The sequence below is a fragment of the Mycetomoellerius zeteki genome, unplaced genomic scaffold (genome assembly GCF_001594055.1).
Source record: "Mycetomoellerius zeteki isolate Tzet28-1 unplaced genomic scaffold, Tzet1.0 scaffold146, whole genome shotgun sequence".
Lineage (NCBI taxonomy): Eukaryota > Metazoa > Arthropoda > Insecta > Hymenoptera > Formicidae > Mycetomoellerius > Mycetomoellerius zeteki.
This window is the reverse complement of record NW_017256404.1, coordinates 639,984-659,452: the sequence shown is the minus strand read 5'-3', so window position 1 is coordinate 659,452 and position 19,469 is coordinate 639,984. Positions and strand designations below refer to the sequence as shown.

At 38.5% G+C, this 19,469-nt stretch overlaps 1 protein-coding gene across 4 annotated transcripts in view; it reads left to right on the top strand.

The window, feature by feature from the left end:
* Positions 1 to 19,469, top strand: part of hth (Meis homeobox homothorax) — a 418,172-nt gene that overhangs the window by 47,439 nt on the left and 351,264 nt on the right. For all 4 annotated transcript variants that reach the window (XM_018462843.1, XM_018462842.1, XM_018462840.1 and 1 more), the window contains exons 2-4: positions 2,211 to 2,470; positions 10,302 to 10,443; positions 18,797 to 18,847. In XM_018462843.1, the coding sequence (XP_018318345.1) occupies positions 2,340 to 2,470; positions 10,302 to 10,443; positions 18,797 to 18,847 (324 nt within the window). In that variant the 5' untranslated portion in view covers positions 2,211 to 2,339. The remainder of the gene's footprint in view (positions 1 to 2,210; positions 2,471 to 10,301; positions 10,444 to 18,796; positions 18,848 to 19,469) is intronic.

Sequence of the window (19,469 nt, the reverse complement as noted above, 5' to 3'; positions counted from 1 at the left end):
TAGTTTACCATTACATCTTAGTTGGAAAAGGCAAATGTATTTAATATTTTTTTTTGTTAAAATATTTGCAATACGCTGAAATGACTTTAATTTAATATATATTGTAAATCAAGGTTTCAGCTTTATTAAGTTGAAAAGCCGTCCGCAGAAAGTTGTCTAGTAAATGTGAGAAACGCCAATGAGATATCGGCTATATTAATTCAGTACTTTGTTCGGTTCTTTGCGACGCCTTATCACCGCGCTTTTGCGATACGAAAACGAGGACGAGTTGTGCGCAGCTGGAAAGGACGAATTTTAACCAACGCGCCATACTCGCATTCTGCTCCGAAATGGATCGTTCGAGCAACTTTAACGTGCGTATCGGATTAATTCAAGTGTAATAGCAAGCGATTCGATTCGCACCGCGTAATTTTCGCAATTCCATCGCAATCTTGAATTCAGTATTCAGCGCGAGATAAATCAAATTAGATGAAAGGCGGAGAGAAATTGGTAACAATTACAATCGCTTTTTTCAGATTACGTCGGTATATTTTTTCTTCTATTCAAATAAATGTTAATAGTACCTTTCTCGTCGTTCTCAGGAGTGAATTGCGCCAAAGGTGAATTAAATTAAGCAGAAATCTGCGGATTGCAGATCGTTTCTGATTTTTTACAGTATTGCTTCTCAGTAACGGACGCAATTGCATTCTTCCGGATTGCATCGAACACATATTCCCACTTGCTGCGATTGATAATCGCAAATTCCCGCCGGTTCTTGTTTTCGCGACGAAATTACGCGGCATTCCGAGCCCAACGCTAGAATTAAGCAATTAGCGATAATAATCGGCTTGCTTTCGTTCCCGTACAGAATGACGTGACAAGCCGCGGGCTTGGAGGACGCCGGGAAAATCATTGCTTCCGTTCTCGATCGGCCAACCAACCGATCGCGATCGCGATCAATTGAAGCGAGTCTCCAGGTTTCCATCTATCAAGTTCTCTCCCCCCCCCTCTCTCTCTCTCTCTCTCTCTCTCTCTCTCTCTCTCTCTCTCTCTGTTCTATCGATATGCCACACGTTCGAATTTGTCTGACAATTAGTGCACTTTTGTTTGACATCCATCAGCTTTGCGCGAAAACTTTATTGCTAGAAATCACCAGGCCTTGCCCTTTTTTTGCGGTATTCTAGAAGGTCGTTGCGGCTAAGCGTAATTGAAATACGCGGTTATTTATTACCGGTCGTACGGTGGTACGTAATTAATTGTTTCTTCAACGACGATTAAATCTTATCTTTTTCCTTCACAGTGATAATGTAACGAAGAAAAAGTTGACAATCGTGATTCCACGAAAAAATTCCAATAAGTGTTTGTGTCTTTTGAAAATAAAATATAAAGTTAAAAGCATTTTTCTCTTTCCTCGTTATACAATAAGGTAACCTTCCATTATATTGTATATCTCATGAGTAGGATAGATTACATTTTGAAATATCTGGTAAATTAAAAGAGCTTTTAGTTAAAAGCTAGAATTAAAATTAATTACTCGCTTTCTAAGAATTATTGAAATTTAAAATTTTTAAATAGGTTTAATCGAATTATTGTTTCATATTATATATTTAATCATTTTTAACTAACGATAAGTTGAATTTTAATTGCTCAGTGCATCGATGATGTGTACATAAAACTTTTCATTTCCTAAATTTAATTGCATTGCAATTGCTTAAATACTATAATTGTAGAATGCATGGTAGTTTACTGTTCTTAGAAGCACCGGTTGATGCTTGTTTTACGAACTTGAAGTCGTGAAGTTACGATTGTTACAAGATTAAAAAAAGCTTAAAAAAAAACGTGACATTCTAGTAGTAGTTTCCCGTGTCACCTTTTGAACGTTCTCTATCCACGTGTGCACTCCGAGTCCTTGCGTCAATCGTTATAAACGCGCGATTCTAAATTTACGAGCCAACGACAGAATAGACAGTGCCTATATTTAAATAGGAAAGAAACCCGAAGATTACGATATTCAGAAGCATTAACAGATAATTGCAAATAACATTTTTAAATTTGTAGATGAAGCTGTAACGATCTCATTTCAAGTATTTGATATCTAAATCGAGAACGTATATGTACGATTATTGATAGATAATATCTTTGAATAAAAAGAAGCATTATAAGTAAATATACGAATATAAATATTTTATACTTGTTTCAAGTTTGTAATTTTTATAATTTTGTGGTTGCAGTACGATGATGGCGGGCTGCACGGGGGTTACCTCGAGGGCGGTGGCGGCGGTGGAGGCGCAGGGCTATACGATCCACACGGTAGTGCCCGCGGTGTTCCCGGTCTCCATCATAGCCCACACTTGGGAGGTATGGGTCCAGCCCACCCCCAATATCCACCGCCTCCTCCTCAGCCTCCACAACACGTTCTCGCGGCGGCAGCTGCGGCCGCAGCCTCCGCGGTGCCCGATGTTCACAAACGTGATAAGGACGCCATATACGGGTGAGTGAGATTTTCTCTGTATTTTCGTCATATGTATTTTTTATTATCGGATACGCGTCGAAAGTGTCGCGCAATGCAGTGCCGATCAGTAAAACGAGTATTATTGCGTGGTGATAACGAACACAGTCGTGTTAGACTTCTAAATACAGCTACCTATCGCGATATTATGCACACTTTAGCTGCCATTACGACGATCTTTTAATTACGGTATAACTTTATATAGGTTTGAATACAAGCGCATGACAACACCTAATAATTGTGGTAATCGCTGATGATTATGTGTTATGTTATAATCTGTCTCTATCTCGTTACTTGTCAAATTTGCATAAAAGTACGTATGTATCGATAAACGTTCCATTTTCCAAAGCGGGATGTTTCGGCGAGAAACAGGTGCGAGAGCAATCGCCGGATAAACTTGAAATGCACATAAATTCGTCGTGGCCATTTGATTTTCTGAATCGGTCTACTCGGCTTGCCTCAACAACTGCCCGTAACGGACAAGTCGTTGCTAGATCGCCATGATTTCTTCCCGCGCTTTCGAAAGGAAGGTGGCCTTCTTCTTTCTCTTTCCGGTTGATGATAGAGTTCCTATATCGAGAATAAGCGTATCGGTACTACAAAGTTAGTATAGAATGTTTCAATATTGTAGTTGTTATTTTAGAAAGAAATATTTTTACGTTTAGATTATTAAGTATTTTATTATTTTAAACATAGAAATCATATAATAATATAATTAATATTTAATATATTTAAGAAAAACAGTAGATGTTTGCGTTGAATTAAATATTGTATTATAACGGAAAATATAGGTTGAAAAGCAATTTAAAATGTTTATCATTTTCGAGAATTAATGACATCAATAATTTATGTGTTACTAAGAAAAATACAAGAATGCTATTGAATATTTCATGTGATACTGTACATGTATAGTCTATACTGAAGTCATATTGTGAATAAGAAAATATCTCTGTATCAAGCAGAAAGTCTGGTTGTTAAATTACCGAAATATCAAAAGACAATGCATCGATAGTTTAGGACTGTCATTAGGATTCTCAATCACGCATAATATTGACGTTACATTTCGAAGTAGCGTATTCAATTTTCCGTATCACGCGCGATATCGTTTTTGTGATACATCGCAAAGTCGGACAGAATATCATTACCATATGGTTAACTCGAGAGATAACCATGTTTCAACGAGTTCTCCCCGGCTTAACGATACTTTCCGTTTCTCTGTGGTGACAATACGTTATATTGTTTTTATACGCAAATTTCTCGCCTGAGCTGGGTGGCAATATATATGTAAATTTAATAAGAAATTATCGCAAAATTACACGTATAAAGTATACCATACATGAAAGTATAGAGAATATACGCAAAAAAAAAACCTATTATCAGATTGCGATACGTAGTATTTCTCTTTATTCTTATTTCTTATTTTTATATTTTGTTTAAGATACCTGTATTTGTTTTCCTCTACATCATTATAGTCGTATAGCAGCTCGTGCCACGCGCGACGCATCGTTCGTACAAGCTGAAACACGTCAATTGGCCGTTTTACGGAGCGGCTCGGCGGCCGTGTTCCGCGTGATTTATAGCCGCGAGATGCCCCGATTTCTGATGTACGTCCTAGAACGGGAGCCTCATTATTCCGTGCACCCTGTAATTTGTCCATTCGTCGTGTGCCCCGGTCCGACCCGAGAGCAGGAGATTCCACAACTTTCTCGGAACAGCGCCGCCGCGCTAGAACAAGCGCTTTTGGTGCGTATACGCACGCCCTCCCGTCGTTGAGAAGACCCTACTCCTATCATATAACGATATCTTATGTCTCGGTTATTTGGAAGATTAATTGAAAGGCGTTGAAGATAAATTTGGAATCAATTTTGAATTAATTTTCTTTATTTGAAAAATTGACAAAAAATAGAAACAAAGAGTATTTTAAATAGTTTTCGATACAAAATTTGAATCTTTTAAAATGTACATTTTTCTTTTTCATTTGGGTTATTTTTGGAAATACTTATGACCTCACACTATACCATGTATGTTTTTTCTGTTGCATGGAAAAAAATTGTATGTTAAAAATATTCACGTCTATAGGTACAATGTATTCCGATTTAGAATACGCTTTTGGCAAGATCGGATTGAGTCATTCAATTGCAGAGTCCGTAGCCATTTTTGTCCCATGTTTCATCCAAGTCGATTAATTCGTCTATTAAAGCGCGCGGGGCTTTCCACGTGCGAGGAGATTGATGCTGCTCATGCTCGAATGTAATGAGGCGCGGTAAAAAGAAAAAAGTCATGGACATCTTAATGTATTTTTTTTCATCGCACATGATGATTTTTAAAACAAGTTGCATAAATGTATAAAGATGGATCTTACTAACGTTTGCAATAAAATAAGAATATAGAGGTATATATTTTACAAATTTTTTTACATATGTACAAATAAAACTTTTAATAATATAACATACGATTTTTTTATACTATTATGCGTTTTGCTAAATTTTCAATAATAATATTTAAATAATAACATATATATTTTTCAATATTTTCTTAATTCGGTAATTAAGAAGTATTGTACAGTAATATATTTTTAATATGGCTTTGTCTCATAAATGTTTAAAATAATATGGAGAAAGAATGTTGTATATCTAATAGGTTTTTTTATCATGACGTCGAAATTATCCTAGTGAAGTTTTATGTAAGAACCGGATGTAAGATGTGAAGATGAATCTAACCAATCACTGGAATCTTGGCGGCTTATGCAAGGGGTCGTTTACGGATTAGACGTCTTGCGAGTCTTACGCAAATCCGAGCGACAATTTATATCGTTCGACAGATGGAGAAGCATTATCGTTCAATTATCGATTGCTTGGTGAAATAATAAAAACTATAGATATATTATTTTCACAATTGGCGATTTAATTGATATAACTTTGGCTTCCTATACGAAAGAATGTGAATAGTCGTCATTTTTATACAACGAATAATTCGTAAAAGAAACCTACAGACAAATTTTTTTGTAATTTTCTTAAAACCTCAATGGTTTACAAAATGTAAAGATTTTAGAAGCTGCAGATATCTTATATTAACTATTATTTATCATTTTTTACTCAAGGGGATTTTAAAGACGATTAAGCATAGTGAGAGAGAGAGAGAGAGAGAGAGAGAGAGAGAGAGAGAGAGAGAGAGAGAGGACTTAATACAGACGATTTACATGTCATTGACATATCACTACATACTACTACATCAATAGGTATCTCACGCATATATACACATAAATTGTCGTATAACAATAACATTTTAATTAAAATCTAAGTCTAAGTCCAATTCTAAGAATTCTTCCCACGTTGTTTCTTCGTGTAAACTACTAGTCTGTGGACTACTATTTCATGAGTACAGATCGTACAACTTTTATACGAAGCAAATGTTATCACGATGCGACAGCTCTAGAGCGCTATATATATGTATATTGGACTAAGAAATAGTAAAGATCTTAATTTTAAAATTTTTTGTCGTTTTTGGCATAAACTCTACCTCACAGACACGTATTAATGCGTATACTTTAATTTTGGAAAAGGATTTTTCAATCTGTAAAAAAGGAAAAAGTAATTGTTATATAAAAATTACCTATATGGTAATCGATAATACATATGGTTTTAGGATCAATAGTAATATATTATAAATTGAAAAAATAAAATTTTTTTCGAAATGTTTATTTTGTTTCTTATATCATAAAATATTTGATTTTTAACTGAAAATTAATACGATTTTATTGAAAATTTTTGCTTGCATAAGAACATTATCTGACTTGATCAATAAACATTGCGAATTTATTTACGTAATGCATCCTATTACAAGCAACGAGTCTTGTAGAAATTATTAGGTAGTCGGAATACTTTAAAAGCGATTTATAAGTGACAGCAAATTAGAATAATTATGTATCATTTTATAATCTTTGGCTTTCTTTTGATCTTTATCTTTTTTTTCTTCCGATTTGTTATTTCGAGATGACTCAGGTTATGTATGCGATTATTACATGCACTAGTATCGTCTTCTCGCATTTGTGACAAAATGGAAAGACATTCTCAAAATTACAACGCCGCTAACAAAATTAAGCCATGCGCATCAAAACGCGTCGGTGTCGTTTAGCAAATCGTAAACCGCGGCACAGCGTGAAATTGACGATATTTGTGCACAACAATAAGAGACATAGAAAGAGAGAGCGAGGGAGGCATAGAGAAAGAGACAGAGAGGGGGGAGAAAAAAGAGGGAAGAGGCGTCGATTTGAGGGGCGGAAACCGCAAAACCGCAAACATCCCCCCCCCCGTACGGCGTACAACGGCCCAATCATATCATTACCTTTTGCGGTTCCGTCATTCTGACACCTCGTTTCTGCCCGTCGTTTGTCATCGACGTTGCACTTTGTTGTTGCGCCGCGCGCGACCGCGTTTTCAAGAAACATGCACTTAAAGTACCGCCACGTTCAATCGCGGCTCGTAACGCACTCAATGGTTTTCCTGACCGCGTATAAAAGGGGAAACTCCGATTGGCCTCGCGAAGCTTGGGAAAATACTAAGCGAGATTGGCGAGATCGCACGCGTTGAGAATTACAAATCTTATTCGTGTGGAATTTGATTCTACACTATCAAAAAAATTACCATCACTTTATTCCGTGCGATTTTTTAGTGCGTTTCCTAATCTACTCGAAAACGATCTCATGAATCGCGTTAGCTATCTTTGGATCTCATTAGAAGTATAAGAAGGAGACAGAAGAGCTTTCAATACGGCTGGGAGCGAGCGAAAAATCTAAATTAACAATTACCGCGCGACGTTGCGTTAAATCGATTATCCGATGGTGGACGGTCCGTAGTGCTGGGGATAGAGAGTCCGAGGAGGAACCGCGGCAAGTAGAGGCGATAGAGATATGGACAAGGAGAAAGCAAAAAAAAAGACTTCTAGGTAAGACTATACCGCGGTGATGGCGGGCGAAAGGGGTAAAGTCGACGGGACTTTTTTTCGCCTGGTCGGTTCGTTCAGTGTGGTGGTCGGTTCGGTTAGGTTGGCGCGCAGGAGAGTACGTTGCTCGCGGCGGCCACGTCAATTTGTCGAAATTCGTTCCGAATCGTTTTATGTCCGCCACGCCGCGAGACGCGACCCGCTACCATGCGCACACAACGCCTCCACCTTGGCGGCTACCACGTTCGCGCCGCTCCTTCTCTCTCTTTTTCTCTCCCTTGAACCTCTCGGGGGCCGAGACCCCTCTAGGGTTTCATCGCCGTCTTTGAAATTGTATAACCCCATGGGACGAGCCGCGAGCTAAAAATCCGTGTCAATGGTCACTTTTAACCGACTACGTCGTCATACATCTCGTACATACATATATAGTAGAAGGGTATAGCCTATTTATATAGTGAATATAGTTATATATAGAGACGTTTAATGATTTATTTACTTGTAAAAATTTTTTTTAAGTAAAGATTTTATATATTTTTGCATTTATTAATTATTGTTGAGATCGTCGAGTGCTTTAAAAGAGATAAAGAAAATGATCGTGTTTGAGGAATTTTCTAGTTGCTGTGATATTTTAGATAGTTGTGCGTAATTTGTTGGGTAGCACTGTCAATTTCAAGTACTATATTCGGTAACAGTCATCTGAAATAAACGTGCATACAAATTAAACGCGTTGTTTTGTAGAAATTTACTTTGTGGGTTGTGTATTTAGATTATATGTACACTCTTATCATCTCTTGTCCACCTGTGTCTCTAATTTACATACAACTGATCGTTTGACAAATTCTAAAGTAAAATGTTAATGATACGAACGCAAATTAGAAGTTGATGTAAGCTTCGTTTAACTTCAAAATGACGTCAATTGCATTTGCATAGCTGCAATCGTAAATACGTCCGCCTTTTGTACTAAGGTTAAATTTCATATACATAAGTGATTCAATGTAATGTAAACTTTAAACAGAAAAATTCCTCTGTGAGCCGTTGCACGTTATAGCAAAATGGTTATACATTATATCAATAAGTAAATAATTCTAGAGCGTCATAGAATTATGTCAGCTTTAAACCTCGATATTAAGGCCCTGGTTGCAACGATGTTGCACAGGCACCAGCTTAATCTTATCTTATCCTCCTAATGCTGCATTGGTAACCGTACTTTACATGTAACATGCGCTTATACGCACAAAGGAATATTACGTCGTATCGAGTAATACGACAAGCTCTTCCATTTTTCTCCTCTGTTCTTCCTTTTCTCTCTCTCTCTCTCTCTCTCTTTTTATTTCTGGAATGGTTTTAAGAATTCTCGATAAATAATGCTTTTTTGATAGCACTTTGCATTTTTTACTAGGTTTTAATCATACATAGTTATTTATTGTTATTTTATGTTTAGCCTTTTTTATTTGAAAAATAAGTTAATTGAATTTTATTTAAATGACTTGTATCGATTTGTATTACAGTAATTAAATTTTGAGTGGTATCTTTAGATGCGTGTTTGGATTTATCGTGGTCGATAAGACGCAAGTCGAAATTAACCTAACGGAAAGTAAGAACGATTTGCGACCGTTTTCATTATTTAGCGTGTCCTTTCCATTAAATTCGCGGTTTTCCACGAACACACGTGTTATTTTGTTTTGGTTGTTATTGGCAAGAGAGGCACCATCCTTTATCATCGATTATTTTTCATCATTATTCAATTTGTTTCGGGATATACGAGGCGCGTTCACGAATCACGAATAAATTATAAATTGAGCTAAGGAAAAAACAGTACAAGTTGTGTGTATTCTTTGATTACTGCTGATAGCGTCTTGCAGAAAACATAATATAAAATTATTCTGCGTAAAACGCGGGTTCGAGCGAAAAAATGTCGGGGCAATATATAGGAATGTACAATACATGTATGAATTTGTAATAAGAATTTGTAATTAGCTAATCAATCTTGGATTTTCGTGTACAACGTCGTTTTCTTCCGCGTAACAAAATGTAGGGAGCGACCTAATGGTTGTATAAAGGCGTCGGAATCATTTTTTCCACGCGGATAGCAGTAAAGTAGTCCCCTGCTTTTCGGTTAAGCGCTTCACGCCGGATTTTGCTTCTTCTGCCACCACGGTTGTCCGAGTTAATTGCGTCCTCGTAGCGCTAACAGGCGGCCCACCCCGTCGGTCACGCGCGGATAAGAGAAAAACGCTACGCGGATAAGAGAAAAACGTGCTGCCGGTCTACCGCCGTGCGGACGAGACTTTGTGTCGATTCGGATCGCTTTTTCGCACGGGCCACGCCTCGACGATTCGAGAAACGCTATTTACGGACATCCGGCACACGGACATCCAGAACACTCGCGAAGAGACCTCTTCGGCGCGGGAATCAGGCCTAGTGTATGAGTGTCTTAGTCTATCTATATTTTAAGACTCTTGTCGTCGACGAAGAAGCATTATTACTGTATATTTCTTTACTACATACACGCACGCGAGATCTGCTAATTATATATCGATCTTAATTAATTACATTCGTGAACGCCAAGTTTGTTTCGTTCGAGATTTTCGCGCCTCCTTTCGCAAGTGCCGACGCTCGTTATGTAACATCGCGAGCATCGGATAATAATTTATCGTCTCTTCGCGGAAATAAATCGGGCCAGAAGCCGTCGGCCAGAAGCTCGAAAGATTGCAGTGTTAATTAGCATGCTTACCGAGATCGGCACTGCTTTGCGAAACGGCGATGCGGTACGCTCCGTTAGTATAATGCGCGCGTATCTGCCGTACGCGCACTCACTCATCTTGCGTTATTCCCGTTATCTTTAAGCGTATTCTCTCACTTCTTCTTTCAGACACCCCCTGTTCCCGCTTCTCGCACTCATATTCGAAAAGTGCGAGTTGGCAACGTGTACACCGCGCGAGCCCGGTGTAGCCGGTGGTGACGTTTGTTCGTCAGAAAGCTTCAACGAGGACATTGCCGTTTTCTCAAAACAAGTAAGTACAGAATATTAAATGTATAAAGAAAGACTATATATGTAGACTATGGATATATATGTATGTCATATCGCATTGGCGAATCTTATTCGACGTAGGTATATTTACGCTGTTGTAACATTATGATCAGATTTATGAATTTATTAATAGAATAAAGTAGTAGAAAAAATATAGCTTTTCTTGGGAATTAAATTTACATGGACAATTAATAAATGATCGTATATGATTGGGATGGTATTTTTTACCTGCAGACTGACTTACTTGACTTAAAAATGAAAGGATTTTTTAAATATAGTTATAACAGTTATAATTGTGAGCCGCTTTAAAAATTCCTTGGTACGTTTTAAAAGATCCTTGGACGAAATCTTGGCGAAAATCTTACAATTTTGTTCGGCGAACTGTCGCACGATTCTTCCGTGAGAGAATGTCCCGGAGGGATTTTCGGGTCTTCGCATGAGTCACGAGGACGCGCGTTTCGTCTCCGTCCCGAAACATAGTAGATCCACGCACGAGACTCGCTAGCGTGTCTTAAGCCTCGAAGAAGAAGAACCCTGCCTATCCATGGGACTTATTTTTAGGATTACCGTTGAAAGACCTGGGGCCTGGGTATACGGGCCTCGTTCTAGCTACGAAGCAGAAGATTCGCCCGCGTTTTTTCTCTTCTCTTGCTCTCTTCTCTTCCTATTTTTTCTTTCCCTCTAGCGACTCACCTGAGGCAGGTCCCCCCAAGGACACGCGTAGGTAACTCGAGAGCCCATGGGGCCGCATGCCGTGAAACGATTTGGACCTTTTAAAACATACCATTTTGCCGTCTGCGTGCCAGATCGCGCACGTAGGTCTATTCGAAGGTCTTGGAAAGTATACCAGTCCAACGCGAGTTTCCGCGTGTTTTCTATAGATAATTTCCTTGCCTCAGACATTTGCATCGATAACGTGATATACATGGTTAGAACGACTAATGTCATTCGATAGTAGGAAAGTAAAAGAATGAATATTTCATGTTTGAAAGTGTCACGTTTTCTTCCTGTTATTCGAATGCTTCAAAGTGCTCTACTTTAAAGATATTGAACTAATTAATGACTTATGTAACTAAGCGTTGATATATTCAACTATATGTAGCACGGACACATGTAATCTCTCGGTTTACGCTGGGAATAATGAATTTTTTTGCTGCGAGAAACGTGATTAGAGTTAGAAATAAATCGAAAATGATATTTTGAATGAAGTGTAATGAAGAAAGCTCATCCACTTTTGTCTGCTTTTTTTTACGTAATTTTTTTTAGAAATATAGCATTCACGACGACATATTAAGTTGAGGCGACAGAACGGGCAATAAAAATGTTATCATGTTCGTTTGCTTATGGTGAAGCGATGCAAACGAATTCAGCACATTTAGATTGAAGGGTATCGGACCCATTACGTTGCACCGTTAGATAGCTGTAACCTCCAGTTATTTTCATGTGGCATTATGCGACTGAACCGATACCGTAGGATTTTATATTATGCACGATGCATCATTAATTCAAATTCTTAACCAAGGTAATAGATAATATGTTTTAACAGTATGCACGATAGATATACGATCATAAGAATTTTCGCGAATACGTTCACGCGATTTCGCTCACGCATTATTATCGCTGGAAGGAAAAGAAATTCATCGAGTTTTACACCTAAATATAGAGTGTCAGTAATACGGTAGCAGTGGCTTTGAGCAACGCTATGCTGAGATAACGATAAGAGTTAAGCCTCGGCGCGAGGTAGGATAAAGTGGCGACCCGTATGTATACATTATTTTGTCTTGTTGATGCCGAAAAGCACCAGACGATAAGAACGTTCCAAATTTCCGGCGTATCGAGATTTTCGAGATAATCGAACGCGTATCTTTTTCTTCAGCTCTTTTTCCTCGATAGAGGAAGTGGAACATGGTGAAACTCGCGTAAAAATCGCGAATCTCGCGTTTCTATATTATTTATCTACGAACGAGCGTCGACGTTATTACACTTGGTGTATACCGTCGAAGATACCCGGCGGCATTGCGAAACTGACATGATATTTGCATCTTAATAAGGCGCACCATAAGGTGCGTTTCAAAACGCGCGAAAAATAATGCTTACGACTACGGAACGTTTATTCCGCGACGATGCCGTGCGTGTATATCATCTCAATATGATCCCGTTTTTTACTCGAATATTTTTCTTTTTTTCCCCTCGGCGTCGAAGTTAATTCCGTGATTAAACTTATAGAATATCAAAGCAGAAATTGACAGTCCCATGTAAGAATCTTTTCTTCTATATGTATCCTGATTTTTTAATAACGATAAATTAATAATAATACAGTCAACGCGCGCGCGCGGAAAAGGAAATGGATATAATTGGATAAATGAAAGTGATGAAACTATTAAAGAGAAAATTGTGTTACATTTTATCATAATTAAAATTATATACACTTATACAGTATTTAGAGTGTATACAGTATCACGCTAAATAAAACATCTATTTGCGAGATTTATAATTAGTTTATATTAATTGTCAACTGATACACTTTTATTATCTCAATCAGATATTCTTAAATTGTTTCAATGCGAGTAATACATTAATTTTTAGCATTTATCAAGATTTGAAAAAATTCGAAGGCTATTTTTAATTTAATATTATCATTTAACATTAGTTTACTATATTTAATCGATAATCATTTTAATAACTTAAAATTCGCTTTGCATTAATTTGAAACTATTTAACTAAATTGAAATCAGCGTATCCCATTTTTCTTTCTTGCGCGTTCCATGCAATCGTCTCTAGGAATACCTGTATTGTATACCTATTTTCTTTTACGCGAGAACGCATCTCCAATGTATCATACATCTCAAATCAACACTTCGTAAGCATCGATATTCAAGCGAGCGTTGCCTTTGAAGGCCGTCACTAGGCGCGTAGATCTCACGCACACGCACACGCACACTACACATTACTCACACACACACACACACACACACACACACACAACACGCGACGATGCACGTCGGCAGATAAGCAGGTGACAATCCTCTTGCGGCGGTTTCTGAGGCGCGCCGTGTGAGCCATGCCCTCGTATCCCTCGGTGTCCCCTTCTCACCCCGTGTATCAGTACCGCCGCGGCGCGGCGATAGGGCCGTACGACAAAAGGGCCGCATGCTGTGCGCAGATTATTTCGCGTTTCGTTGCGTGCGTACTATGCGTGCGTGCGTGCGTGCACGCATGCGCCATGGCTGCCGTGGGGCACGGCGCATGCGCGATCTTCAGTTGGGGCCCGACCACGGCGGTCGTCGGAGTCGTGAGAAGCACCGAAGTGTGGAGAGTCGAACCACGACGCGGCGATGGCAGTAGGGGGGCCGGAGAGGCATCGAGAGGGGCATACGATGCAAGATGGGAGTGGGGAATGCTCATTTTCTGCCATTGTAAATTGATCTATTCAATGGGTCCACTATTATCCCCTCCTCCCCCCCCCCCTGCGGTCCATGCATCGTGTGCCCTATGGGGCCGCGATATTCCAGTCTTCCGTGCCCTCTTCTCTGCCCTTCTATATTCGCTCTCTCTCCGCTCCCTGCCCTCGCCATAGACTTTTCGCGTCCTCTTTCTCTATCTTGATTCGCTCTCGCACTCGTTACCTTCGGCGTCGTTGCCTGGCTGCAACGTGCCATCGGGTGTACCCCCGCTGTGCTACGTTACGCTGTGCCTTTGTTGCACCTTTTTTTCACCCGTCAAAAGAGGCATCTCGCCTCTTTTTTTTTCGCGATCATCGCCGGCGACCGCGTCGAAAAATTTACTTGCGCTTCGCCGCCTCACGGCCGTGCATCCGACCTTTACGTGAATCTGGCCGGTTAAATGAGCGTCGCGATGTTCGCTCGACTATGAATAAAAGCCCTTGATCCATACTTATCCACTTATAAAGACTTGACTTTAAAAGAATTTTGTTGCATAAGGAAATCTATGATTAACCATGTTATAAATCTATTATTTTTTTTATTATTTAACAGGAACAAGAGAGACAGTTAAGCATTATATGTACGAGCTTAAGAAAGCTATTTATTTATAGGTATTCCAAATAATATTTTTCCGACAATTTTTAATAATTTATATATGCGCATCGCTAAGGCATGATGTGTCGCTATTATTAACCATGGGCGAGATATTCTTCCTTTTGTATAATTGTGTTTTGAATGAGTCGAAACTGCCAAAGTACTGAATATGGAGACGTGGGCGTGCGGGCACTCATCACGATATCTCGATTCCGTGTCGTGCTCACAAATACAGAGAAAGAAAGAGGTGAGTGAAAGAACCGAAGAAGAAAGATCCTGTAACGATTTATTGGTATAATTAGGGTGCACCTATCTCTGGTAACATTAAACCCTCATAAAATGCTATTCCTGCATTGATGATGATTACTAGATGAATGCATTCTGTTCAAAGCTGTCGGTTCTCTTTCTTCTGTGACATTTATTGACTTCCTTCTGTTCAGTTCCATGATTCAAAGACCTTATGTACAAAAATATAAACACTATATTCGTTAAATTGTTTTTACATTGAGAAATCTTTATGTGATAATCATTGATAATACGCTATAATATGATCTAAAGAATTAACAAGCCGTTACGAGAAATGCTACGCTATCGAGATATACTTCGATTTTAAGATTCGAGGTCAATTAACTAAAAAAGTAAACGAAACCCATGTAAAACTCGCTAGTGTGGGTAGATAATATTTTCGAACCGGTTTCCCGTTATCCGATGTTATTGCAATGCTATTGGTGAATTGGACTTTACAGTGATCATCAAATTTTAATTAGAAATTAATCGAATATTAAAATGTAACCAAAACGGTATGTTTAATAAAATTCAAATTAAAAAGATATTTAAATTAAATATTTGGTATCTTATCATGAAATTTTTAGCAGTTGATCAAAGTCATCCACGGTACTTTTGATATTTTTTACGATTATACGTACAATATAAAAATTGCTTATCTATTGTTGTATATAATTAAAAGTTCTGTCTTGATTAATGTGATCATTAAGACTTTAACGTCGGTGCGAATATTTGTAAAACAAAACATATTTCAGGACTTCGATCCATTGTAAGTTTAGCTTTTTAGAACTATTTCGATTTGTGCATTTCCAACACGTTTCAGATTTTCTCGTTTTAATTGTTTCAACACCAGGCGTGTATACACGTTTAATTCTGTTGTTACGAGCCGCACGACTATCGCCAGCGGTCTTGCCGTGCTACAATTTCGCAATTATCGCGTTCTAGCGTAAATATCTCCCCGTTTTGACGTGTGCTACCACGCAATAGCGATCACGCGGTATCACGCGCTCTGCCGGTTCTCCTCCTCGCGACTCGACAGTCGCTCGTGTCATGTCGTTTACAGAAACACGTGCCATGCAGTCACATTCGTATCACTTAGAATCATTCCTTAACTCTCACTAACATTTAAATGTCGAATTGTATTCGGTACTTTGGGTAGTTCACAATCATGTTAATTACTTGCACTGAAAAGAGTATTATGAAAGCGGACTTTAACACCGTGCGTATAAGATTATAGAGAGAAATAGAAACGATAGTTTTCAAATTAATTAATTTTCTGTCACGCATATTTCTACTTTTGAAAAGATTGTAAAATATTTGTTGCCCAAATAGAGTATTTGTCAAAGCGAGTAAAGGAAAGTTTACTCTGCAAATTTTCTTGTTTTTGTACACTCCAAAGCTTAGAACCATTTGTGCTATTGTGTAGAACATCCTTTCTTTTTAGTTTTTGATGTTTGCCGATTTCTGCAAAAAATCGTTTTTTTTTACATTCTATGTGCTGTACACAAACTAACAATAATATGCGTGAAGAATTTTCGGAAATACTTACTTTAACGATTGTAATAGATATAAAAAAGGAATCAACCACCAGTCTATTTAAGAAAGTCAAATGTCTTTCATACATAGTCCTGCTTTGTCTGTGATCCCGGAAGAAATCTTATTCTTTTATTTTATTCTTTTGTTAGAGGGTTCATGTTGAATAGGATTTCATTATTTGAGAAAGTTAGAGAAAGTGAAGATTTTTCTTTATTTTGGTTTTAGGAAACTTGTACAAGATAAATGTAATATTTAGCATTACGTTGCTATTTTTCTAACTACTAAAAATTATATTGTTATCGCAAGATGTACGAGAGAAAGTTAAAATAATGAAAACTGCCGAAGAAAATATTAAAATTGATTTATCTTTATTATTTCTGTTCATTTTTATTTGCATAAAATTTTTCGCAACTGTGAACATTAAATGAAAAGATATTCCTTTGAAGCTAATTAATGTTGTACAATACCATTTAGAGTATTTAATATTGAGAAATAAATGAAAAGAGAAAGAAATTGGAAAATTTTTCGCTCGTATCACGCGTGTTCCAGTCTACTTAGAATTCTCGAATTGCTCAGAAGGGAAGGGTTTTACGAAGGGTTTGAGGGGGCGGCAGCAATAGTAGAGGCAAGAGAGCAGCAACAGCAGCAGCCTCCAAAGCAGCTGCTTCGTATATCTCTCGGCAGGATCGGCGCACACCACGTACCACGTACCACGTACGCAATACACATGTGTATTTTCCTCCATGTGGTGTTCGTACGTGCACACGAGGTCGCCCCCCCGAACAGACACCCCGCATGCCGGAACGAGAGCATTCTCTAAATATTATCGCACAATATTTTTACCGCCTCCGCCGCGCGTTGAGTTATGCGCCTGACAGCCAGCAAAAGCTGACGTTTCTATACGCATCTATCGATGTTTGTTTTCTCATCGAACATTCTCGTACGAGAACGATTTTCTCCGCCATCATCGTACGATGATACCGTGTTTTTTCCTTTTACGAAAACCTATATTACATCACTGTTTCAATATTCTAATGAGTTATTTCCTATATTGTTATACAAACGATGTAATCTAGATGGAATATATTGTGCAACTATAATTGTAGAATTAAACGCCGACTAATTTCGTCAATTTTCCCATTTCTCATTACTTTAGACATTGTGAATCTTTTTATTTCTCGAATTGTTGCTAACCTCTTTATAGACGCGTCAGTTCTACGTGTTAGTGTATAAACAACTATATCACTTCAGGAAAAATTGTGTATATAAAATTAAAAGTAAGAGGAAGAAGGGACGCGCAGAAGATAGAACAGGCTGTTTACAATTTGTAATCTTGCCTACCTGCATGGCGCTACCTCGCTGCTCGGAGACCGTCGAAAAAGCGCGATGACAGGACTATGTAAGAACTGTTCTTCTTCTTATCTCCCTTATGTACGGTTGACGGTATTTTTGTCGCATGAGACGCCTTTATTATCTATAATACATCGGAACAGGAGAGCTCGAGAACTTTCATTCAGAATTCTAGCTCATGAATACGCGCTCTTGACTGGAAATTCGTGCGTGCGGACAATATTTCATTATCCGAAGTTTTTTCTTTCATAGAGAAGCAACTAAATCTTACATTTCTCGACTCTTCCCTCTTTCGACACTGTAAGAGAGAAGTCATTCAATCCGTCTGAGAAGTCTCTTGGGGTCTGTTAACGTATTCAACCTCGGGTAACAAATAACGATGTTATCTAATAACTTCAAGAACCTTCCGTTAATTTTTTGTAAAGTAAAAGTATATAGAACACGAGGAGAAACAAAATAAAGAAATATCTATTTCTTTTCTGATTAATTTATTTCGACAATTTATTTGTATAGCTCATGTTTCTTCAGTGGTAAACGTAATTGATCTCACAACGAAAGAGAGAGAGAGAGAGAGAGAGAGAGAGAGAGAGAGAGAGAGAGAGAAAGAGAAAACGATAAGATCTCATATTATCGGCTCGAACAGTAACGTTTAGATCTTGATGTTGAAAAGAGATTAGTCCTACAGTTAGTCCTTCTTTTTCCTGCTTTCGTTTATCGTAAAATAAATAATTCAAATGCCAAATATGAAAGTTTTGTTTTCATTCTCTGGGGCATTACGCACGGCGCCATGAAAATGTTTGAAAATCTCACCGCCTCTTCACTTCCTCCATTACTGTCTGCCTTTTCGATTTGCCACCGGGATTCCATCGCATTCCCCGACGCGTTTCCGTTTCTGTACGTACGAATTGAACAGTAGGGGTCCAATTAAGAGGCAGCACGCGAAGGAAATCGCTTAAAAAAAAGAAGTGGGAAGATGAGGATGAAACGGCGTGGTGCGGGGTTTGGTTGTGCTTATGTGTGCATATATGTATGTGCACCGAGATGATATGATCGTCCGTATAGCTTTAATACCGCAATTACGCTGGGTCTAATTATTAACGCACTTATATATGTGTCTATGTGTTACAGATAAGACAAGAGAAGCCGTATTACATTGCGGATCCGGAGGTAGACTCGCTGGTGAGTATTTCCTTATTTATTCGTCTGCATGTGTAAGCGACATATCCTTTGCGTCTCTCAATGTCGCTCATCTATAGCATATAATATCATCCGATACACGATTAACACGCTCGGTGCATGAGACACTTTTAATCGCTCGTTTTCCCGTCGGAAATCATTGCAAAATTCGTGCAAATTTAAACGCAAGAATCGCGAAACGCGACCCGTTCGTTTGGATAAAATATCGACGATTAATTATGGGTGTATATAATTAAAGACGAGGATGCTTCGAGCGAACCGGACCGCAAAACCGCGTTATCCGATTTAGTGGTGTGTAAATAGCGAGAAATCTCGTAGTCACGTTTCGTCTTTCCTGACGACTCCGGTGCACGTCTAATCGCTCAATTTCATCGAGCGATCGCCCGTCGAGATATCCAAATACGGTCGGCCGACTTGAACAACGAAATAACGAGTCAGGAAGTAAGGTTACGACGCGCGAATCAACGCCAGAGTTCCATACCTTTTTTCTCCCAGCGAGTAGAATAATTAACGGAGCGTTATCGTTGCGCGCTTCCATCCGTCGTTATTCCGGTCGGAACACGAATTCGGAGTTTCACGTGGGCGGATACATTTATTATATGAT